Source organism: Eschscholzia californica, unplaced genomic scaffold (assembly GCF_041429995.1).
Source record: "Eschscholzia californica isolate CP2 unplaced genomic scaffold, dmEscCali1.0.p SCAF_3, whole genome shotgun sequence".
In the NCBI taxonomy this organism is placed as follows: Eukaryota; Viridiplantae; Streptophyta; class Magnoliopsida; order Ranunculales; family Papaveraceae; genus Eschscholzia; species Eschscholzia californica.
The window spans coordinates 65,230,200-65,254,472 of record NW_028238420.1 but is presented as its reverse complement, the minus strand read 5'-3'; the positions used below and the strand labels follow the sequence as shown (position 1 = coordinate 65,254,472).

The 24,273-nt window shown below is 35.9% G+C and overlaps 2 protein-coding genes and 2 long non-coding RNA genes across 4 annotated transcripts; 2 read left to right on the top strand and 2 right to left on the bottom strand.

The window, feature by feature from the left end:
• The first annotated feature begins 2,255 nt into the window (after positions 1-2,255).
• LOC147553428 (uncharacterized) lies at positions 2,256-5,048 on the top strand. The gene is made up of 6 exons (XR_015237008.1): positions 2,256-2,552; positions 2,691-2,760; positions 3,054-3,336; positions 3,641-3,841; positions 4,376-4,465; positions 4,599-5,048. It is a non-coding gene; the product is annotated as an uncharacterized LOC147553428 (long non-coding RNA).
• A 2,368-nt stretch (positions 5,049-7,416) lies between these two features.
• LOC147553427 (cytochrome c1-2, heme protein, mitochondrial) lies at positions 7,417-11,371 on the top strand. Its single transcript, XM_086665305.1, has 8 exons — positions 7,417-7,632; positions 7,746-7,841; positions 8,627-8,844; positions 9,088-9,367; positions 9,450-9,521; positions 10,413-10,529; positions 10,641-10,706; positions 10,989-11,371. Exons 2-8 carry the CDS (start codon positions 7,779-7,781, stop codon positions 11,103-11,105), a joined length of 933 nt encoding a protein of 310 aa, XP_086521431.1. The 5' UTR covers positions 7,417-7,632; positions 7,746-7,778; the 3' UTR covers positions 11,106-11,371.
• Positions 11,372-12,960: 1,589 nt separating this feature from the next.
• On the bottom strand, positions 12,961-14,560 carry LOC147553426 (uncharacterized). Its single transcript, XR_015238469.1, has 3 exons — positions 13,819-14,560; positions 13,572-13,740; positions 12,961-13,483 (listed from the first exon to the last, which is right to left on the bottom strand). It is a non-coding gene; the product is annotated as an uncharacterized LOC147553426 (long non-coding RNA).
• Positions 14,561-21,570: 7,010 nt separating this feature from the next.
• Positions 21,571-24,146, bottom strand: LOC147553425 (PKS-NRPS hybrid synthetase cheA-like). Its single transcript, XM_086668708.1, has 2 exons — positions 23,721-24,146; positions 21,571-23,412 (listed from the first exon to the last, which is right to left on the bottom strand). Exons 1-2 carry the CDS (start codon positions 23,805-23,807, stop codon positions 21,571-21,573), a joined length of 1,929 nt encoding a protein of 642 aa, XP_086524834.1. The 5' UTR covers positions 23,808-24,146.
• Between the last annotated feature and the right edge of the window lie 127 nt (positions 24,147-24,273).

Genomic DNA, 24,273 nt, shown 5'->3' with positions numbered 1-24,273 from the left:
TCTCAGTTTATATTAGGCGGTTATCGTGCTCATTACATCTCCATGATGCATCTATGCCTTGTAACGACTAACGTAGACCGTAGTCGAATAAAAAAAAACAATAAAAATATATATATATATATATATGTGAAATAAAAGAAAACAAAAACATAAGAATAACAACTGACACAAGTCCCGCCCAAATTATGGGGGGGGGGGGGGGGGGGGGGGGGCTGACATGTCGGCTCATGATCTATAAGTAGAACACGAAATTTTTTTCTCTCTAGATCATGACCCTGACACGTCAACCTACTAAAACTCGTACAGGGATTAGTGTGGGGCATAATATCATTTTCCTAAGAATAATAAGGAGGAAAAAAGAATAACTGTATCAAGACTTGGTTGTAATTATCTATATAACAAAACAGAGTTTCTTAGTGATGACTGGGACAAAATAAATGCAGCTGATTGGATAAAAAATAACCCATTCTCATGCTTACTAGGATAAGTACTATGCTTACGTGGACAAGATTAGACTAATAATAAGAAAGTCATGTGTCATCCAATGTTAGCCACAATCCTACCTTTAATTTTAAAGAGATAAGCTCATTCAGGGGTAATATTTTATTAATTACAATTAGTGAATTAATAGTAATAATATCAAATACGTGCTTTAAGCCCATCCCTTTGTATTCTACTGTTCCCACCGTTCCCATTTCCATTCGTCCATTCTCATACCTTCATTCTCCATTACTCTTCTTCATTCTCCATTAACGTGTGGTTTCAAAAAACAAATCAATTGAATGCTTTAACATGATAAGAACATAACAAACTCATTTCGACTTGTTTTAGCCTTTTCTTATATACCATAAAATATCATAGTGTTTGACGAAATTGTCCGTGCCCAAGGGCACGGGTTATACCTAGTTATCTATATAACAAAACAGGGTTTCTTAGTGATGACTGGGACAAAATAAATGCAGCTGATTGGATAAAAAATAACCCATTCTCATGCTTACTAGGATAAGTACTATGCTTACGTGGACAAGATTAGACTAATAATAAGAAAGTCATGTGTCATCCAATGTTAGCCACAATCCTACCTTTAATTTTAAAGAGATAAGCTCATTCAGGGGTAATATTTTATTAATTACAATTAGTGAATTAATAGTAATAATATCAAATACGTGCTTTAAGCCCATCCCTTTATATTCTACCGTCCCACCGTTCCCATTTCCATTCGTCCATTCTCATACCTTCATTCTCCATTACTCTTCTTCATTCTCCATTAACGTGTGGTTTCAAAAAACAAATCAATTGAATGCTTTAACATGATAAGAACATAACAAACTCATTTCGACTTGTTTTAGCCTTTTCTTATATACCATAAAATATCATAGTGTTTGACGAAATTGTCCGTGCTCAAGGGCACGGGTTATACCTAGTTATCTATATAACAAAACAGGGTTTCTTAGTGATGACTGGGACAAAATAAATGCAGCTGATTGGATAAAAAATAACCCATTCTCATGCTTACTAGGATAAGTACTATGCTTACGTGGACAAGATTAGACTAATAATAAGAAAGTCATGTGTCATCCAATGTTAGCCACAATCCTACCTTTAATTTTAAAGAGATAAGCTCATTCAGGGGTAATATTTTATTAATTACAATTAGTGAATTAATAGTAATAATATCAAATACGTGCTTTAAGCCCATCCCTTTATATTCTACTGTTCCCACCGTTCCCATTTCCATTCGTCCATTCTCATACCTTCATTCTCCATTACTCTTCTTCATTCTCCATTAACGTGTGGTTTCAAAAAACAAATCAATTGAATGCTTTAACATGATAAGAACATAACAAACTCATTTCGACTTGTTTTAGCCTTTTCTTATATACCATAAAATATCATAGTGTTTGACGAAATTGTCCGTGCCCAAGGGCACGGGTTATACCTAGTTATCTATATAACAAAACAGGGTTTCTTAGTGATGACTGGGACAAAATAAATGCAGCTGATTGGATAAAAAATAACTCATTCTCATGCTTACTAGGATAAGTACTATGCTTACGTGGACAAGATTAGACTAATAATAAGAAAGTCATGTGTCATCCAATGTTAGCCACAATCCTACCTTTAATTTTAAAGAGATAAGCTCATTCAGGGGTAATATTTTATTAATTACAATTAGTGAATTAATAGTAATAATATCAAATACGTGCTTTAAGCCCATCCCTTTATATTCTACTGTTCCCACCGTTCCCATTTCCATTCGTCCATTCTCATACCTTCATTCTCCATTACTCTTCTTCATTCTCCATTAACGTGTGGTTTCAAAAAACTCATTTAAGATTCACTTACCCTTAAAGCCTTAAAGCCTTCCAAATTCAATAATTTTTTCTATTTAGTAACTCATTTATCTTCTTCACCAAAATGTCTCTCTCTCTCTTCATCCCATTTCCATCTCTGTAATATGAAATTCAATTTAGTTTTATAGAATCTGTAATCACCCATCATTTACAACAACAATAACAACTACGTTGCTTATTTGGATTTACTTATCCAAGGTTAACTACTATCCCTTTCTTTTTCCTTTTGAATTTGACCTTAGTTGCTTATTTGGTTGAGTTTCTCTGTTACACAAATTGTTGAAATAATTTGGATATCAAATTCAGTGCTCACAAACTGTTTGATAAAATGTCCAGGTGATATAATTTTGAACTACTTTATAAGTGGTCTTGCTTATAGAATGTCGTCAGGAATTGGTGGAGAAAGGTATTGCTATTGCTTTTGTATTGATTTCAGTTTTTCGGTTCATGATGTGAAGTAATATATGAAGCACTTGGGGTAAGTATCTTTACTGTCCTTGGGGTAAGTTCTTATATCTCATATCAAAACTTCAATTGAAGTTTACATTTTGTTCTTGCATTTATAGATTAGCTCATCTGACTTGATAAATTTGGTTACTTTTTTCTCTTGATTTTGATAATTACTCACTAATATATATTGAGAAGAAACAACCCTCAACCTTCTCTCATTAACAACTCATGAATTTTTTACTTTTTCAGGCAGAACAGATGTTAAATAATCCAGCCTTCACAATTTCTTCATCTTTCCATACTATCTCTCAAGCAAAACCCTATAATATTGTCCGTCTTCCTTCCTCTTCACAGATATGGCTTCAGATTTCCCTAATAATCAGAATATCTAAATTTGTGATCTTTTCCAGATCGGTTAATTGTTTAGTTTGATTTTGATTTTATATGTTTGTTAAAGTTAATGACATAGTTTTTGTTGTTACAGTCTGTGGAATAGGGACATCATAGGCTCTGCGAAGTTTATAATGTCAGGGTATAAGCTTACATCCTTTATTCTCTTCATCTTTGTTAATTAATCGAGATTCATCATACGCCTAATCGGGGGTATATAGTTCATTAGTTCTGCATATTTCTTATTAGTTCGAGATTTAAGAAATTCACGAGTCTCGAGGAGGATTAGGTTAGGTGTTATCAATTTAGTACTTGAATAATGAATTTTAGGTTTTACCAAGGTTGATCTTCGCTGGAGAAAAACCTGAAGATGGTCGGACCTCTGTCGATTAGAATATTTAGAAACTGTCTACTTTCTCTCATGACATAATAATATGGTTCTCCAGCACGAGAGTATACTCGATCTTCTGGTACGTGCTCCTTAATGTCGATAAGTGCAGTGTTAGTAACCGAAATGCCGCAGCTAGGGGTTATTTTGCTAGGTATACAATGCAAAAGTCATGCTTTTGGAGGTTGTCCTTTCTCTACAAAGTTGTGGTGTCTCTAACTTCATGCTCGGGCTTGCAAAGAGTGCTCAAATTCAATTTGTAAGTTCATAATTTACTGTCATATTTACTTTATAGTCAGTTTCACATCGCTACTTTTTTGGCGGTACCACTAACAACCATAGGCGTTTATATTTAGTTTTTATTGAAAATTATAACAGGTACTCATACGGCTTCACAAGAATTTAGTGGTTGATATCTATTATCCAATTGGAAGTGGGAAGACCACAATAGTTATTTGGTGATATAAAAAAAGTATCTTGTACTTGATTCCATTAGGTGACATGACATCCTAAATAAACTCCAAAATAGTGTTGTTAGAAGTTTTGTGTTAAGTAAATTTTTCCTGGTTAGTAGTAGCAATTATTAACTAACGAGCCTTGAAGATAACTAACGGCAATCAGTACCCAGATAACTACAGTGTTTTATAGGTTCCTAAACTTCAAATGGTAGGAACTCGAAATAGTCTTCAACTCTAGGCAGTGAGATACCCAAATTTGAACAGGACTTGCTGACAGATTTTATTGATTTTCAAATTCGTATTTTCTCTTAACGTCGTATGTTATTGTGTGACAGGGATTCTAAAGAAAAATTAAAGAGGTTGCAGCAATATTTTTTAGGCTAAGAGTTGCAGATACGGAGATTATGAGGCGAAGGTCTGTCGAGGTTAGAAGCACCTCTACATGTTCCTACTGATTCTACTGAAGTACTGTCGTTTTGCAGCTTTTAGTGCGTCTATTATGTTTTGACTTTTATAAGTTGGTTTCTCACTTATCTCTTTTTCGTCTCTGCCTCTCAGAGTATCACTGTTTGCTACTTATGGTTGGAGAAAGTCCTTGCTTCTTAGCCACCATCTGAATTTCAGCGTTAATTTGTTAAATCAGGTCAACAACACCGTTTGCATATGTCAGATCTTGGAATATAATATGTTAAAAAGGAGAGTAAGTAGTAAATTGGGCACCAAGAGGGAGAAGCTGTGACACCGGTTACTCATGAATCCTCAGGGGATGAAGTCCAGACAAAGGTTGTACCCACTTCCTATGCTCAAAGGAGAAAATTGGGTGAGACAAACCTCAAATTAAGGGGAAAAGACCAAAGGTTTGAATCACAACTGTTCTTCTGAGTTCTATATGAATAGTGGTAATAATAGTAACTCTATCATTTCCCATAAACTAATAATAGTATAATTGTCACAATTCTTTTGGATTTCATGTTAATTAACCAGAAAAATGATAATCGCTTTTTTTGTCTTGGTTGTTTATATTGAACACTCTATAGGCACTGTAGAAAGTTCTGTTGATTGATAGCTGAACAGATCTAACCACGGCATACCCATTTTGGCAGTTCAGTTAATGTATTCTGCCAGCAATCAGCACAAACAGTACCAGTAATGTGGCAATTTCATATGGTCGTATCTGTTTAGTACAATGTAATAAACATGTCTTTATTTCTTTTAAGTGACAATATTTAGCAATACCTTCTCATGTATCGTCCTATTCGACATCAAACTTCCCCATCTTGATCCTAAGCTGAAATTGCTGAATCGGTTAAACAGTAACATGACCTTTTAGTGTGGTTGATTATGTCATTCTCATCAGAAGTTAATGTAGTAATAATACATGGTCATTTCTATTTGAGATAACTTGGATAATAATCTTTTCCATTACTTTTGAATGTTGGAATTTCGTTAGAAACTGATAATTACCTAAGGATCTAAGTTCCTTCAAATAAAATGTTTGCAGAATTATGATGTCAATGATGATTACCCTTACGTGTAGATTTACATATACATACGAGTTGGCTAGATTGTTCAGGGCAAGTTGGCTAGATTGTTCATGGCCTTAGAGTTGTTCTTGGCATGGGACGGTTGAGATTTATTATATACGACTTGATACAAAAAGATTACTAATTAGTGTTAACCATGTATAATTTGTTAACCATGTATAATTTTGTTTTTCCATTTTGTAACGTAAATATTCTTTGTATTGTACTATATTTATATTGGAATAACAACGTAGTCACGATTCTTTTTGTCAACTGTTTGTGCCCTACGGTCACAAGTTATACCTAGATAAATCTATTGTGAATTTACTCACTTTGCTACAACGTTTTTTGCTGACTGAGAACCAGTGATGAACTTCTGCTGTTTGTTTTGAATTTTCTTCATATGTGCCTTTACATCTTATAACAAGAATTGGGTTCTTCCATTTTCTAGACACTTTAAATAGAAAGAATATCGAACAAAATTTATTGTTCTTTGAATGTTTATATCCCGAGTACAGTGTTTATAGATATGCCTTTCACCGTGCCGGAGGCACGGGTTATACCTAGTACTTAATAAATATAGGGTGAAAATCAAACACACGAGGAAAATTATAGTTAGTTAAAGTGTATTTGCTAAAACGAGTTTACTTGTAAAAGAAAAAAAGACGGAGCAAACACTGGGTTTAAAATAAAAATACCATCACCCACATCAAATTGTATTCAAACTAGTAGACGCTTGGTTTTCATCAAAAAAAAAAAAAAGTGGACGCTTGGTTATCTGTCCACAATGGCAATGCAAACATTTGTATTGTGTCATTTTTATCTAGTAATTTGTCTCTAATTAAAACAAAACTCCATTAAAGAGAACCTATCTTAGGTTGTGGGGCACGTGTCTCAAACGCCTATGAGTTCGGTTGTAAAAAAAAAAAAAAAAATTCACGCCAACGTTTTGGGGAAAGCAGAAAAGTTTTCGGAGAAGACGGTGAAAAACCAAAAAAACTAAAACCAAACGCACCTCATAAGTTGCCAGCAAAAAGTCGCCCGACGGATGTCGCCGACGACTTCATCATCTTTATCTCTCTCTCTCTTCTGCCTCTCTTTCTTCACCCCCTCTTCTCTCTTTCTTCTCTCTCATATCTCTTATCTTTTTCTCTCTTTCTTCTATCTCCGGCGAAGGGAAACAACCCCTTCGCCGGAGCAAACCAGACGAGTCTGGTTTGAATAGCAAACCAGACTCATTTGGTTTGCCCTTCAAACTAGACGAGCAGATCTGGTTTGGTTTCCAGACGAATCTGGAAACCTCTGGCGAAAGGGCTTCGCCGGAGATGAAGATGACAGAAAAAAAAGAAGTTGTCGCTGGAAATGGAGGGTCACCGGAAATGGTGGCAATAGGTGAAAGAGATAAGACGATGAAAAGTATTAGGTTTTGGTTGTTTGGAGAAACAACCAAAACTTCACACCCCGGAAAATTTCTTTATTTCCCTGTAACACCGGCCTAATTTTTATATGCTCTCTTGAGTTATCCCGATAAAATATTTTGAAGTTTGGAATTTAACTTCGTAGTTTGGGAAGTTTAGTAGTTCGTATCGCTAAGAGAAGTTTATACAACTTGTTATGCAGGACGTGTCATGTGATTTCATTTTCCGAAGAAGCTTTAGGTGAGTTTGGAGAAATCAATAGTCGGTTAACACAGAAATTGATTGGGTTCTGGTGGTTGGTTTTGTTTTTGTAATAGATGTATAAAATAGATTAATAAACTTTTAAATATTAAATGTATTATAACATTGAAAACTCGAGACCCGATCTCTCGATAACAAACCTGAAATGTTTGACGGATTGAACGGGTTCCAGACACTAGAATTTTTAAAATATCTCACATGATTAGGTCTGGGAGTTCGAATGGACAAAGAGTTTGAAAGACCTATTCCTCAACCCTTAGAAAAAACAAACACGACCTTAGCCATTTTGCCTCAGCCCTTGGAAAAAACAAACACGACCTTAGCTAAGCCGAGAACGGGATTAGCCGGTCCTTTTTCTACCACTTTCTCTCTCTAACGATCCCCAAAGAGGTTAGGAATTTTCTTATTCTTCTTCTTCTCCTTTTTCCTTTCGATCGGTATTTGTTTCAATTAATCTGGATTGTATCTCAATCTCTGATTCTCATTTTGAATTCCTTTTTTAGGTTTTGTGAAGCACTTGGCCACGAAATCCAACAATGGCTGCTGCTGGAAGAGCGATTCATCAACTCTTGAGGAAGAAATTTCAGTCTCAATCTTCCGTAAGAATCTATCTATTTCTATTGGTTTATTTTCACTAATCAAAGATTTAACTTAATATTGACTTTGAAGATATAAGTATTTGAAAACCCTAGAAAACTAATCAGATTCTGGAATTCCCTATGTGTTTTGTCTCTAGAAGTCCAATAATCGATTCATTTTAGGTTCCTTAATGAATATAATTTTATCAATTAGAGACTAAATAGTCTACACATAAAATGACCTAGATCGGTACGATTTTGGGCACTGCTTCATTTAGATTAAGTAGTCTATTTATGCACATAGTTGATTTCGTTTTTTAGGTTTTACGCTTCATAAGAATCTTCGGTGCTCATTATCAGAAATTCTCTAGATGTATGACATTTATACACTTAATGGTAAAATTTGTGCTTACCATTTGGATATTAGTTGAAGCCTATTTGTAATGGTGTTCACGGGTATCTCTGAAAAGTGAAATTTTTGCACTGTATATGGTTTTATACCTTGACGAGTGCTATCACACTGATTACAAACAGTTGAGCTTCTTCATTTTGTCGGGGTCTTTGTCTGGGTGCACATGGCGTAGCAGCATATTTTACTATTTCGCAACAATTTTTGTTTATTATCCTGATTATTCTTTATGTTACATTCAGATGTTTCACGTTTCGAGAAAAAAACTGAATGCTAGTTAGAGAAAGTCATTCCAAATAAAAGTTCTACTCCTAAGAAACTTTCGTTCTCCACAAGATAAGTAGGCAACTACTACAAATGTTTTGACTATTCGCTAAATATTTACTTTTATCGATAGGTTCCAGTATTATCATCTATTTTTCCAAAGCAAGATCAAGATGGAGCTGGATCTGCTGGAATGAAGTCCCTAAGAGCATTTGCTCTCATTGGAGCAGGTGTTTCTGGGCTTTTGGGATTCACAACTGTAGCATCCGCTGACGAGGCCGAGCATGGTTTAGAGTGTCCAGAGTACCCTTGGCCCCACAAAGGCATTCTAAGCTCCTATGATCATGCATCGTGAGTAAATTTTTTTTTTCGAACATGAGACCATATTATCTGATAAAATCACATACTTAACATTTAGTACAAAAAGTTACATACTTTTTTACTTCTGTAGTGGTGTGATTTACACTGATCTTTTGACAGAAAATAAATATGTTTATAAGATTGTCCAAAATGTCTGCCCGAGGCAATTTTGGATGGTTTCTCATGATAGTTATGAATGGTGAGTGACTCTTGATTTAAATCATACATGAGCAGGATTCGACGTGGTCATCAGGTTTACCAACAAGTTTGTGCATCATGCCACTCAATGTCTCTAATTTCATACCGTGATCTTGTGGGCGTTGCATATACAGAAGAAGAGACAAAGGCTATGGCTGCTGAGATTGAGGTGGTTGACGGGCCTAATGATGAGGGTGAGATGTTTACTCGTCCTGGTAAGTTAAGTGATCGATTTCCTCAGCCATATTCTAATGAACAAGCTGCAAGGTTTGCCAACGGAGGAGCATATCCTCCAGATCTAAGTCTCATCACTAAGGTAATCTGGTACTCTACATTGTTTTTCCGTTTGATAATCCAATATGAGCAACTACCTAACATGGTGTATATCATACTTTCAGGCTCGTCACAATGGTCAAAATTATGTATTTGCCCTCCTAACGGGATACCGTGAGCCTCCTGCTGGTGTTTCGGTAACTCCGTTATTCCTTATTTTCTATGAAGATATTAGGGAGGCTAACCAATTTTCTATATGAACAAGAACATAACTTGAATTGTTTCAATATAAAGAGGATTTGCTTTTGAATGTAGATAGGAACTTCAGTTGAATATCAATAGGAAATGTGTTTCTTTGACAAACATAACCAATAATATTGTTGTGGTGCAAAAAAGGGTTATGGGTAATAAGTACCACATGCATTCGAGTTTACGCAGCAGAACTCATAGTTTAGTCCTTTAAGTGTTTCCTCAAAGGTTAAGAGCACTTGCTTATGCTCGAAAATGGTTAGGTGCATGAATAGCTAATGCCTTTTTTGCTTAACATAGTCGACTAGAGGAGCATCTGCACTGGTTGGACCAGCATCCTAAGGTTTAGCTCCATTGTGAAGAAGAGAAAAGAAGTCTGGCAGCAGCTATCTTTTGGAACATTTGGAAAGACAAACACTAAAATCTTCAAGGAATAGAACTTATCAAGCAATGTTGGCATTGAAGACATTAAATGGACTTTATTTTCATGGATTAGGAAGCTAGATAAATATAAGAATGTAACATTCCTAGATGTAGTTGTCCATTGGGAGGCATGGATATCGTGAGAGATTCCATAACCATTCCCCCTTGTAAATATTTTTCCTTTTCCTTAAATATATTCATTCAATTTAATCAAATCTTTCAAATATATATATATATATATATATATATATATATATATATATATATATATATATATATTCATTCAAAGTTTCAAAAAGAAAAAATTTTGATAGCATTTTGATTAGTATAAACTTTGAGTAAATTTGGCTCCTGTTCCTTTAATGATGATGAGAACTCTCATTAATTATTTAGTCAAATCTGTCTTTGAATTTTAGATTCGTGAAGGCCTTCACTACAATCCTTACTTCCCTGGTGGAGCTATTGCGATGCCAAAAATGCTTATTGATGGTGCTGTTGAGTATGAAGATGGTACTCCTGCTACAGAAGCTCAGGTGTGCTCTTTATGATCCTTTCCCTGCAATATTTTATACCAAGAACGACGTCATCATAATATTAATTAAATTATTAAAACAGACAAGCTTAAATTCGTTATATTTGTGCAGATGGGTAAAGATGTTGTATCATTTCTGACTTGGGCAGCAGAACCCGAAATGGAAGAAAGGAAACTGGTAAATTGGTGTCTGACTTTTTCTTTGCTTTCATTCCATCAGTTCTTGATTTGTATGTTTTTACCCTAGTAGTAAGTTCAGACTCGACATGATTTCACTTCTCTTGTTTCTTTCTTTGGGTTAGAAGAGAGAGAATTTACTTAATACCATCAAGTTTATACATGATGACCGAGTCCCCTTCTTAGTGACCCGCGAGACTCTTTGGACTCAGCCCATGTCTCGAACGCAACTGCTTCTCATCGTGAATATTACTATGTTTCTCACTTTGATCTAAAACTGCAGATGGGGTTCAAATGGATATTCGTTCTTTCCCTCGCACTTCTCCAAGCTGCTTACTACAGGCGTTTGAGGTGGTCAGTCCTCAAATCCCGAAAGCTGGTACTTGATGTTGTGAACTAATCTCGACCTGCCTCTCTTTTTATTATCTTCGTACCTGAAGCTTCTTCATTTGAACTGGTAATAATGGGGTTGTAGTAGATTATATTGATTTTGCCGTTGCCCTTGTTAAAACTCGCAAAATCAAACAAGATAACGACGAAATTCTAAGACCTCAATTTTGCGTTTAAATTTTTTGTCCAGGGAAGAAATAATATCTTTGGCTTATGAACTTTTATGTTCTGTCATACCTCCGAATTCGCAATGATCATACCTCTTGTTTCATCATCTATTGGATGTGTATTTTGATTCTATTTTGGTTGAGATTGAGATTTTTGTTCCTGTTGAAAAAAATTTAAGACAGTAATGAGAATATTTTATCTTTTTGACGTATCAATGCCATTGATAAATACTTTTTTTATTTTATTTTATAATTTTGTATTGTGATTCTTCAACAAAAAACAAATAACAAATAGTAGTACTTAGTCTTTTGCATATGGACCTTTTAGGCCCTTATGGATGTGCCCCTCCTTTAAGATGGAAAAGATATTGGGGCCGACTTTGAACAAGGTAGATTATCTAGTTTTCTCTTACATTATCTTTTGTAGGTATATAAAATATCAGTTAGTTTTCATAGTCTAGGTTATTTAAAGTTAGGATTTGAATATGTCAGTTTGGCAAGTTTAAAATTATATAATGCTTGGAAAAGTTTATACATCATGCAAGGGGTGCCGTGTGATTTCATTTTTAGTGGAGTCTCTGGTTGAGTTTGAGAAATCAATAGCGGGGTAACCTTAATTTAGAGCATGTATTAGAGACTTCTTTTTCTTCTTACGTGTTTTGTGATTTTTCCTTGGTTACTTCTCAGATGGAAGTCCATGTGGAGAAAGAAAGAAGAAGGCAAAGTATATAGAAAGATAAAAACGTTTAAAGAAAGAAAAAAAAGTTCGAATAAAGAAAAAGTAAAGGATATAAACGAGAAAGAAAAATTGAACCTGACAACCATTTGAGACAATAGTTAAAACTAGGCTAATATTTGAGTTGGTCAACTCACAGGACCAGAGCGAATGCAGTTAGAAGTTAAGGGTTAAACTAGAATTAGGCCTTTATTTATCTTAAGTGGGATTTTTTTTCGTTTTTGTTGAAAGATTGTTCTTTTTTACTTGTTGTCTGAAATTGAATTTCAATCATCTGGCTCGAGGGCATTAAGTACAAGCTAAATGAATCAAATGCTACAAATCAAAAGAAAATAAACATTTATGATTTTATGAAATTTGACTTGAGTTATTTAGACATTAAGAGGATTTTATATAAATATATGACTTAACAACATTAAGGTGAGCATCTATCGATTGTTAATCTCCTATGAGTCAGTTGAATATAAACGAATGATTGCTTTAGCCAATTAAGAGGAATTCTGTTCCTTTTTCAGTAGAAATTTTATTTTAGTCTATATATTTTTTTGGAGAAGAAATAGTTGATTGTGTTCCTTTTCAATACAAATAATTCGTGCTTTCGGCATGGCGAAAGTTTTGGACACTTCACACTCTTACATAGTATTCAAGTGTACACTGTGAATATGCATTACTTAGTATAAGTCCCGAAAAATGAGTTAGTCTGTTACAAACATAACATCATAACTAAACCGTAAATAAATGAGTTTAGGTTTTTCGAGAATTTATGCACAAGTTGAAATGTGTTTGAGATAACATTTGTATTGAAAGCATATACTTCTATTTCTTCTTTCTTACACCTGTTTTGATGCTTCTGGGTAGAAGAACATAATTTATCTTTGTGACGGTGTGATTTTAAAAACCTTGTGTGACTCTCACTTTAAAATTTTAGTTGAAGTTGTAATGCAAAAATAAAACGAAAGGAGTTGGTTCAAACTAATCAACTAATTGCATAAAATAAAAACTCACAATACAATTCAACATGAGAAATAAAAACAATTACAATATAAAAGAATGTGAAAAGAAAAATAACCTAGCGACCGAGATGTGAGAAAAACAAAGAAATCAAAATAGAGGAAATAAGTAGGAAGAACACTAGGGCATTCTATTTAACCTTTATCCCATTAAGATTAGTTAGAGAAAATTTAATATTAAGACTTCCTTGGGGCTTTGATTTGCACTTCTTATCACCTTCCAATTGTATGTGTGATGAATTGGCTGCCTGCTTTGGCTAACCCATCCATGAAAGTAGATGTATACCTCAGTAAGTAATGTTTAACGACTAAACTAACCTCTCCTTCAAAAACTTTTCACATTTCCTTTCTTGGGCAGTTTTCTAGGTAATTCCAACTTTATCATAAATAAAGGGCAAAGTCGTCCAACCGTTTTTCCACTTTCCGGTCCAAACATTGGATGCGTACGAACTATCCCAAATTCTGGTGGAAGAATCTGAAAATCAAAACTTCCATGAACTATTTACATAACAAAAAATACCCCACACAAAATCACAAAAAAAGAAAAGAGAAAACTTATTTACCTCCAAAAATAAATTCATAGGATATTCTTTGACGGATAAAACATCAGCAAATGATATATCAGGTTTTATATTATGTATCGGAATACTACGTAACACAGTTTCGGTTGATAAAATTGAGCTGCAAACTAAAATAACATCGAGTTGCTCATCACACATTGCATCAATATTTCTGCATAGGACAAACAAAAATCAGTGGTTAAGATTTGTCAGACATCTAAAAAGTGATATATTCATGAATTAAACTTACTGGAAAAATTTCAATTCCATTTCGTTGACAATAGTCAGAGTAGTTTGACCGAGAAGTAGCAAGAACATAATGACCTTGTCTTTTGATTGCTTTAGCTATAAATTGAACAAAGTCTCCGAATCTGACTATGCTGATTTTTAATGGTTCTTCATCCGAAAAAATGGACGGTTGAGATGATTTTGGGAAATGGTTGTTGGTGATGGAAAATGTTTTCCCGAGGGGAGAAGATGTGAACTTAAGTTTTAATGAAAAAAATTGAAGGAAATGAAAATGATAAAGAAGAAGTTACGAGATTGTTAGTGAAAATAAATGACTCTTGGGAAATATTTGAAGGTAAAAATTGATTGAGTTTGAGGAGAAAGGTTGAGCAGAGACATCTATTTTCAGTAACAATCTCACAACTTCTTCATCATCAATGTTCGTTCTCGGACCGAATTTGTATGTACTCAGACTATGTTGAGTTTTGGGAGGTAAGCGACTGAAGAAGTGGAATAGTCATTCTGTTTTCAAGAGAAAGAAGAGAGAAGTTTTGTGACTCAAGAAGTGGAATAGTTTTGTGTGTTTCTAGAGAATGAAGAAAGGTGGACAGAGTGGAAAGTGTGGTGAGGATTCAATGAGAGGGAGGTGTCCAATTTATAGGAAAAAAAGAGAGAAAAAGAAAGAAGATGGGTGGAGAGTGAGGGAAGTGTGGTGAGGATTAGGTTGAGAGTGAGGGAAGTGTGGTGAGGATTAGGTTGAGGGTGAGGGAAGTGTGAAGAGAGCTGCCAAAGTTATTTGTCACAAACAAAGTAGTACTAGTCTTTTTTCAGAAATAAAACTAAGTCTTCTTTTTCTTTTTTCTTTTTGAAACAAAAACCCTATTCCTTATTTTTGAAAAGCTATCCCTCTAATGGTGTCATGTCACATGTGAGTCCCATGTGTAGTTTCTGTAGGGACATCAATTGTACAAAGTTTACATATAAATGAATAACCATACAAGTACAACGATTGATTCACACAGACACATAAAATGGATTTAAACATCTAAAATAATTTGCAACAAATTGTTAGAGAAAAAACAACACAACTAACAAAATTATTCTATACTATAGAGTGAATTGCTCGTGACCGAACCAATAAGGCCGAACTCGGCCCAGTCAAAAGAATGGTTTCGGGCGAACATACAAATGCTCAACTCAATTCGACAAAAATATTTATCAATGGATCCCGATTATGTTTGGTTTCGATTCGATTTTTGAAAAATGCCCACGCCGAACAAGTAGAGGGCTAGAGGCGGACCTATGTGAAGACCAGCCTAGGCAGTGGCCCAGGCTCGAATTTATATCTTCCTGTTAAACATAAGATAGAGTTAGACAAGTAGCTCAGTGGTTAGTACTCTAACTTGGGTGCCAGAGGTCATGAGTTGACTCCCATGGCATCTACATATACTTTTGTTTTTTTGGCTCCTCCCTTGGTAAGGGTTAAAGACGCTTCCAATACCTAAGAAAGGCGCCTCCATTAAGTCAAAGTTTGTGTAGGGAAGAGGTGTCCTTAAAGTTTTTTGGGGGGCATTTTTAAGACATCTTGAGACTAATTCTCGTTTTGTCCTTGTAATATGAATAACTCACAAAAATGGCCTTCAAATTTTACCAGCTTCTACAATAGACCCTAAAATAACTTTTTAATTTTTTTTCTTTAATACATCATATTTAAAAGCTTGCCCCGACTAGCTAAAAATCCTGGTTCCGCCCCTGCGAACAAGTAAATTCTGCTTTGACCCTCAACTAGTGAACCAACGTCATTTTTGACTCTCATAAGAGTCTAGTAGTTCATTTTGGTTCTGAAAACTTGATTTTTGGTCGCGGCTTTAAGGCTTAAAATAATAGTCAATTAAGATTGACTTATAGAGATGTATTTTTTTGTCCAACAGTTCACCCTCTCTCTCTCCCGATCACTCTCGGTCTCTCTCTCGAAATGAAGGGAGGATCTGAAGTTCAATAGAGAGAGGAAAAACACACACTATCTCGACGAACGCAATTTGGCCAGATGTGGTGGGCCACATCAAATCTCCAGCTTAAGTCGGACTGTCAGATTGGATCAAACAACATTTCTCTACGTGAATATATTTTGAACATTCAAATTACAATAATCCAGCTAAAGTATTTTTGGAACAAAAAAAATGATGAAGGATCCCAAGATTAGTTTCTATTTTACCAGGAACTGAACCTAGAACCTGGAGATTAAATGTCCAACTACTTAACCAAGAAGTGGTAGACCATACCCAACTGTTAACTTAATTTGTTTGTATTTCTTGGTGTTTTGTTAAAGCCAAACACAAAAAATACTTCGAAAATTCCAAATACTTAACAACATTAGGAAATAACATGGGAAAAAATAATTCTTTTTTTTTTTTATGAAAGAAAAATAATTCTTTCTTGAGAAGTTCTTTTTTTTTTTGGTGGGAAAGACTCACGGACTCACATAGGCACTTTTTGCCACTCTAATAACACAACTCTACCCGCTCAATTTACTTTTTGAATACATTTTTTTATGAATGAAAGTCCCGTGCATACCATATATTAATTTTATGAAAAAATAAATTCGGGTAAACATATATTTTTCCTTACAAGAATTTTACAGCATCACTAAACGTTGTCATATTCACGAAACTAAAAATATGTACAAGAATCTTCTAGTAATATTAAACAAACATACTACCAGAGGTTTACAACCAAACTTCTAACTTACATGTAAAATACATAGAGAGAAAGAAAGAGAGGAGGTGAGGAAAGTGAGAAACGGGTTGGAGTTAGTTACAGGGAAAATGAAAGAAACATGTGGGTGCATTGAACTTGTGATGAACCTTTTACATACCAGCTTGTTAGATAGCAAGTCTCATACTAATTTGTTGATTAGATAGTATGTCTCAGACCAATATAGGGGACCCGTGAATATATAACTTCCTAAAATTTGTTTGTTAATGATTTACAAAAACAAAATTTTACTTTTATAAAAACAATTTTTTTTATTTTTATTTTTTGTTACAAATGAACAACAAATTAATCTAGTGCCTGAAAACCCCATCTACTCATCACTTTTGTATGATCAACAATAAATTTTTTTATGGTTGATCATTCAAAAGTAGTGACTAGATGGGATTTACACTAGTTTATCATGTCAGAATAATGTATACCAATTAGGTTGCACACTAGTTTACCATGCCAGAAGAATGTCAACCAATATAGTTATACACTAGTTTATTAAATGACCTAGCACTGCGTCTAATTGATAATTAAAATGGTCACAAGAGATTAATTACGTCAAGGATCATATAAGCCATTATCGATAGAAGTTTTTTTTTAAGGAATGCAATTTTTTAAGATTTGAGGGGAATTCGAGAGTAATAAATAGCGTGTTATAAGAACGACGCTAAGCAATCCGAGAAAAATGGGCCGATCACAGATACAATGCCGACGTGACCAACTCCTATTTACACGGATCATTTCTTTCTCAATAGGCCAATTCGACCAATTTTTGAGACCCTTCATTTTTGAATCCAAAGACATAAAAGGAGAATAATGGTAGTTTGACTAATGAACACATTGCCTCATTAGGCAAAAGTCTATACAATTGCTTATGTGAAGTTTAAAATTGAACCAGACACCTGTACACTATCCTATCCTGCCTGACTCCGCGGCTGCCCCGACAAGTAACTCGGGTTCGGGGAAGGGGTAGCCCGAGCCGACCCTCAGCCAAACATTGAGTATTTAGGTTTACACAAGGAACTCACCTTAACTTGGCTTAGTTACTCGAAAGGAGCCGGCCAGACTAGGCATAATCAACAAAATCTTAGAAATTTTATGGCAGTCCCTTTTTTTTAGTTCAAAGTGAGGCTTAGTTAAATGGAAAGGTGGACAAAAATTGTGCTGCGTTGGTTTTTTTGTATAACAACACAAAAGCACATGAATCTGCATTTTTTTTTATCACATTCCAAAAGATGCTACAGTAATTTTTCTAATGGATTTCAATGTGTTTTTCATTTTTTTGTTTTGATTTGTTTTTTGCAGATGGAAGAAAAGTAAGAAAGAAGATGGACCAATTTCCAAGTAATTGTACAAGAATAATTCTCTAGTTCTCCTAATCTATTCAGCACTCTCTGTTAATACTTAATACTCAGGAGATTTTAGTCGAATTCGATTTCATGTAATAGAGAGAGAGAGAAAAAGGTTTAAGAGAGAGAGAGAGAAAGAGGTTCAAGTGTTTCGCTCAATTCATTTGACATCAAAAGGTTAATGGTAAGTAATCTTTCAAAGAATAATTTTTGTGTTTTCAAGAGAAACAAGAGAGAAGTTTTGGGAAGTGAATGAAGAAGTGGAAAGTCTTTTTGTTTTCTAGAGAAAGAAGAAAGGTGGAGAGAGATGGAAGTGGGGATTAGGGAGCTTGAGGCCCAATTTATAGGGAAAAAAAGAAGAGAGAAAGGGGATTAGGTGGAGAGTGGGGGAAGTGTGATGGGAATTAGGTGGAGAGAGGGGGAAGTGTGGGTACTTGTTGGAGCAGAGCCTTTGTAGGTAGGGTGCTTCTAAAGGCACCTGACCAAACAGCTGTTAGCATCCATCTCTGTTGGCACCACGCCCAACCGCTCTATTCTCTGTTGGCACCACTCAAGTATGTAGGCACCGTCTATTATCTGTTGACCCTAACCCCCCTCCATCCATCTCTCACAAAATCCATCCAAAATTGGGGATTTTAAACTTTCTCTCTCTAAGCTCACCCAAAACCGAATTTTACCCTCATCAAATCGCTCATAATCTCACTAATCTCCCTCAAATTTTGCTGAGAATAAGTCATTCGACTCTCTAACTCTTAGAATCAATAATCATTTGGTGGAGACGAAGTTGAAATCAAGCTACAAAGCTACAATTACTCCTTCAAGGTTGGTTCAAAAACCCTAACTTTTATAATTTTTTTGAATAAATTTGTTGTTTGATTGATTGGGGATGTTAATAGTGTGTTGTAACATGTTTAGAATGTTGTATTCTTCAATTTCGAACATATTTAGAGCATTTTTTGTGAATGTTTGATGCCCATGTGTACTGCCCTAGGTTTATGAACGTTCTGGAACGACTCGGACGGACTGGTCCAGTCCGTCCTTGTCTTCCTAGTCACGGATCAGCTAATCCGTGACTTAGTACAAAGAAACGGACTCCCTTTTGAGTCCGTGACGGACTGGGTAATCCGTTCCGGACTTAAAGGGTCCGGATTACCTGATCCGGGACCTTAGTTTTTTTTTTTTTTTTTTTTTTTTTTTTTTTTTTAATCTTTCATATTTTTCTTTCTTTATTTTTCTCATCATTTTTCCTTCATTATTTGAATGACCTTTTTTGTAGCGATACGTGCCTATTTTGAATGACCTTTTTTGTAGCGATACGTCTAATTTTTCCTTCATTAATTTAGAGTAGGAAAACATATTTTGATTATTTATTGTTTGTGCATCACATACGCGTATTATTCAAAAGTTATTATGCCACCACGTAAGCAACGACGAACGCAAGGAGATGAGAACGAAACAGAGCCTCCTATTTCGACAGCAGAAACAGAAGTAGGGGGGTCATCTTCATTTTCAGACCCGTACTCTGGAGGTCCGATAGATCGTTCGCTTCTACCTTGTTTCAAGAATCATGTTGCTTATACGATTTGGAACAAACCGGTAAGCAAATATTATTTTCTAATTTTAGTAGTTATGATAAAATTTTGTTAATCATCAATCTAAAACAATATCTTTTTTATTTTCAGGAGAGGCCGGTGCTGAAGTTACACAACCATGCGTCTGCCGTAGTTGTGGGTACTGCTTTGAAGAAGACGAATGGGTGGGACCTCGAAACTGAGTGTCAAAGTGTTCGAGAGAGAGTCCGGAACACGGGATTGGCCCACATCGCCAAATATTCATACACCAAGCTAGATCGTGTTCTAATCTCGGCATTTACAGAGCGGTGGTACGAGGACACAAATACTTTCCACATGCCGTTCGGGGAGATGACGATCACGTTAGAGGATGTGTATCGCATATGTGGTCTTCCAATTGAAGGTAAACCTGTTGTTCTGTCTAAGACGGATGATGAAGATTTGAACGATGACGATGACGATGACGATGACGATGATACAAAAGATCCAGATGCATTACTAGTCTCTCGTTATTTACAATTAGATTACGAAGGTGTAAAACTGCACTTAGGTAAATCTAAGTCTGTGGAGCTCAAGTGGTTGAGGGAGCAATGCAGTGGGTCGAAAGAGGATGACCCCGAACATGTCAAAGATGCTGTTGCACGGGCATACCTCTTGCATCTTTTTGGTTGTACTCTTTTTGCTGATAAGAGTGCAACTAAGGTTCCTTTTCTCTATCTACGTTATCTGAAGAACTTAGATGATATTTCGAGTTACTCGTGGGGAACAGCGGCGCTTGCCTATCTTTATCGGCAGATTGGTTTTGCTTCGAGGGGAGGAAATCAATTGGCTGGTTATCTTACTTTATTTCAGGTAATTTCATATTTATTTTTGTCTCTCAATTATTTCTTTATTATTTTAGAGTAGCGAATAATAAATGTGTATTTAACATTCCATTTGTAGGCGTGGATCGATGAACACTTCAAACTTGGGGTGTCTGTTCCCAACCCAAAATATGATCCTACATCTAACGTGCCCCGGATGTATAAATGGGAGGAACACGTCTTGAAAGGCAACAAGGCATGTGCTCTAGGAAGCACTCGTGAGCAATTGGACGGTCTGACCGAGAGAGATGTATGTATTTTATTTATTAATTTTTCCTGTGTTCTATAATACCTGACGTATGCTATAGGAATCACTCGTTAAACGTCTGTATCATGTAGGTCATTTGGGACCCATATCGTCCCTTATCGTCCCTTATCGTCTGATGATGCACTACCACTTCCTGAATACTCTTTTTACACTGGTTGCATCGCGGTTAACGATATTGCCGAGCCCTATCACCCTGATAGGGTGTTAAGGCAACTTGGGTTGGTTCAAGTCATCCCTAAAGAACCGATTCGACCAAAAAAGGTGTCGAAGGATGGAGATTCTAAAAACTTTGGTAATGTGGCTTCTTATTGGGGGCGTTGGGAAGATCACCTACTAAACATGAGTGATAGACCGAAGGAGGTATCTTTGGCTCCGTGGGAGGCAAGCGCTCAGTATAACCATTGGTTCAAGAGAGTATCTCACCCGTTTGTACAAAACCCAGCTTTGTACAAATCCAATAGACCAGAACAGTACATAGGTTCGGTATCGTACTACGTGAGTATTCGATTTATCATTCTTTTGTTTTGTTACTTTTGAATTTGTAGCTATAATTTGTTACCTAATTTGTTATTAATCCATTGTTGTTTTTTTAGAGAGATGGAATTGATCGTGCCATTGTAGCGATTCAAGCGTCTGACGTTTCGTTAGGGCTTGAAATCCTAACTAATGCGAGGGCTGAAATGCCGCTTCCCGAATGTCCTCATCAACCTCAATCAGAACCCGAACCAAGAAGATCGTCTAGAAAAGCTACGGTGAAGAAATCGAGGAAATCACAAAGGGAATGAAGTATTATATTAAGGCATATATTATGGTTTAGAATCTCAAGTGTAGTCTCGTTATTTTGAATTGCTTTTTGTGAACGATGTGTATCGTACAATTTGATCTATGTTTGAACATCGTTACTCTTGTTTTAACAAGTTTTAACATCTACCGTACATTTTGATTGTTATTCTTGTTTTTTTAACAAGTTTTAATATCTACCTTAAGTACCATGAGTGGAGGGAACACATTCATCAACACACTTTGCATATTCGAATAAAGGTGCTCCATCTCATGTGATGCGTCAAGATCATTATGAATCGGCGGAGTCGGGTTAATGGATAGCTTGGTCCACTGTGGGTGAATGATGTCCTTTGGACATACCTTATCTTGTTTCATTAAAGATACCATCTCATGAGCACAAGGGAGACCATAGACATACCTTAGAACACATCCGCAATTTTGAACGTTAATATCAATCCCATTTGCACGGTCGATCTCATCTACCATAAGATCTAATGCCGCGTGCGAGACATAACCACGTAGCTCTTTAAAAAACTTGATTTGATGCCCTTCCTTCACCTTAATACGACTGTGCTCAAAAGATGTTATAATTTCACATGTCTCGGTTTCCGTCATGATATGCATAAATTCCCAGCACGTAACATAGTTACCTTCGGAGCTACATAGATATCTCTTCAATTTGGAATGAGCACCTTCCACACGATTTGTTGTAGTATTTCCCATGTGAATAACCCCGTTAGTCCATGCAGTCACAAATCTCTCTTTCAATCCCAACCAGGTATCTTGAACATAACTAACATCTTTATGATGTGTGTCTGACCAAAACTTCACAAAAGTTTCTACCGCCTCATTATAACCACTTTCAGTCTCAGCATACATGATAGCTCGAAACATTGTCATAAACACATTGAATTGTTCTTGTTTGAAATGACCTTTGACTTTGGCTACCACACACTTGTCGATGTGGAAAGTACATAGCAACCTTTGAGCATTTGGAAAGACTTCACCAATGGCGTTAATCAATGCAAGTTCACGATCGGTAATAAACACGATTGGCATTGAGTTGGGAGAAAACAACGTCCGCAAACGATTAAGGGCCCATGTGTACTGATTAGTTGTCTCCCCATCCATAAATGTAAAGGCCGCGGTGAAGGATTTCAACGTAGAAGTTACCCCGACAATCTCAAGCAATGGCTTGTTAAATCGGTTGGTTTTATACGTACAATCGAGCAATAACACGGTATGGAAACTCTGTAATAATAGAATACAATCAGGATGTGCCCAAAATAGATTTGTTACCTCATCAGTGTCTTCGTTCTTTGAAAAATGGTAGACGTAATGGTGTTCCACCAACAACTTAATGACTTGTTGCATCGGACTCCTTCCTTCTTGGTTTTCCATACGTATGTTCGCACGTGCATTGTAAATGGTTTTCAACGTTGATGTGTTATCCTTGAATTGTTCATGAATTTGAGAAAGAATTTGAGCTGGCTTCGAACCAATTTTTAATAGATGTTTCACAACAGCTTTTTCATCGGGTTTCAACCTATTCACATATGCGTGACCTAGAAGACTTTCAGCTAACTCGTGGTTATGGATTCCAGACACAACTGACACTTTCCACGTGTCATTAACCCCCGGTATTCCTTTGAGCTTGAACGGACATTGACATTTTTTGGTGCTCGATTTCCTTTTCTTTATAGGTGGTTGATGGGATTTTGGAACTAAATCCTTCTTCTCATGTGAACGAAATACTCCACTTCTTTCGCAACATAATTCTAACCGGGGTTTCTGTCCCCCTTTTCTATTACCTGACCTAGAGGTCAATACTACAAACTTATGTTTTTTCCCAATTTCTTGAGCCCAAACGATTAACTCCTCTTTAGTTTGAAAAACATCTTCAGTCACAAAATACTCACCAACATCAATACTAATAAATTGACACCCATCATTTGAAGGTCGATTTTCTTCTTCGGCATGGTACTCCTCTTCAATAGGAACAATATTAAGGTCCGGAATCTGTCAAAAGGTGAAAAAAACATAAAAAACACTTAAAGATAAAAAAAAACTTCAGGATGGAACGGACTGAACGAGTCCAGGATTTATCAGCTAATGACGGATCAGCCTATCCGTCCATATCTACAAGATCACGGACTTCTGAGTCCGTGCCCTTTCATTTATAAACGGATAGACCGATCCGTTAGTGACTGATAAGTACCGGACTGGTTCAGTCCGTCCGCGTCACCGAAGTTTCAATTTGATTTTTTCAAAAACTCACACAACACGTATAAAAACATATAAAATAGGATCGGGGAATGGTTGTATACCTCATGAGAAACTTCTCCTTGCCCGGAATTAGGTGAAAGAGTTGGAATCGATGTAGTTGTTAAATTTTTAGAACTCTCTTCTTCCATGGTTATCTTCCTAATTTCTTTTCAAAAGATGATATAAAGAAGCTATGAATTAGATGTAACACAGCTGTATGATGAATAAATCACCCGGATTGATTTTTTCGAATAAAAGAATAGTCGCCGGTAGGTGTCGGAGACGTTGCCGTCGCCGTTGCCGGAGAATGTTGCACTCTTTTCTAGGGTTTTGTTTTGGAAGAAGATTTGATTAGGATTCCTTTTTTGTTGGAAGAAGAAGATGGAAGAAGTAAACGAAGGTGAAGGTCACCCACATTAAAAACTGGTGCTTATAGAGAACTCAAGTCAAAAATCATTGACTTGAGTCAACAATATTTTTGGATGCTAACAGCTGTTTGGTCAGGTGCCTTTAGAAGCACCCTTGTAGGTATTGGTTTGAATACATTTAACCTAAACACACGCACGCAGACCAGGTGACCTACTCAAGTCAAGAGGGTGTTGTTGGTCTATATGT

Coding starts and splice junctions, on each gene's coding strand:
- LOC147553427 (XM_086665305.1), top strand. CDS start 7,779: ATGGCTGCTGCTGGAAGAGCGATTCATCAACTCTTGAGGAAGAAATTT. Junction 7,842..8,626: donor AATTTCAGTCTCAATCTTCC/GTAAGAATCTAT, acceptor TTTTATCGATAG/GTTCCAGTATTATCATCTAT. Junction 10,707..10,988: donor AAATGGAAGAAAGGAAACTG/GTAAATTGGTGT, acceptor CTAAAACTGCAG/ATGGGGTTCAAATGGATATT.
- LOC147553425 (XM_086668708.1), bottom strand. CDS start 23,807: ATGGAAGAAGAGAGTTCTAAAAATTTAACAACTACATCGATTCCAACT. Junction 23,413..23,720: donor AAGGAGAAGTTTCTCATGAG/GTATACAACCAT, acceptor ACCTTTTGACAG/ATTCCGGACCTTAATATTGT.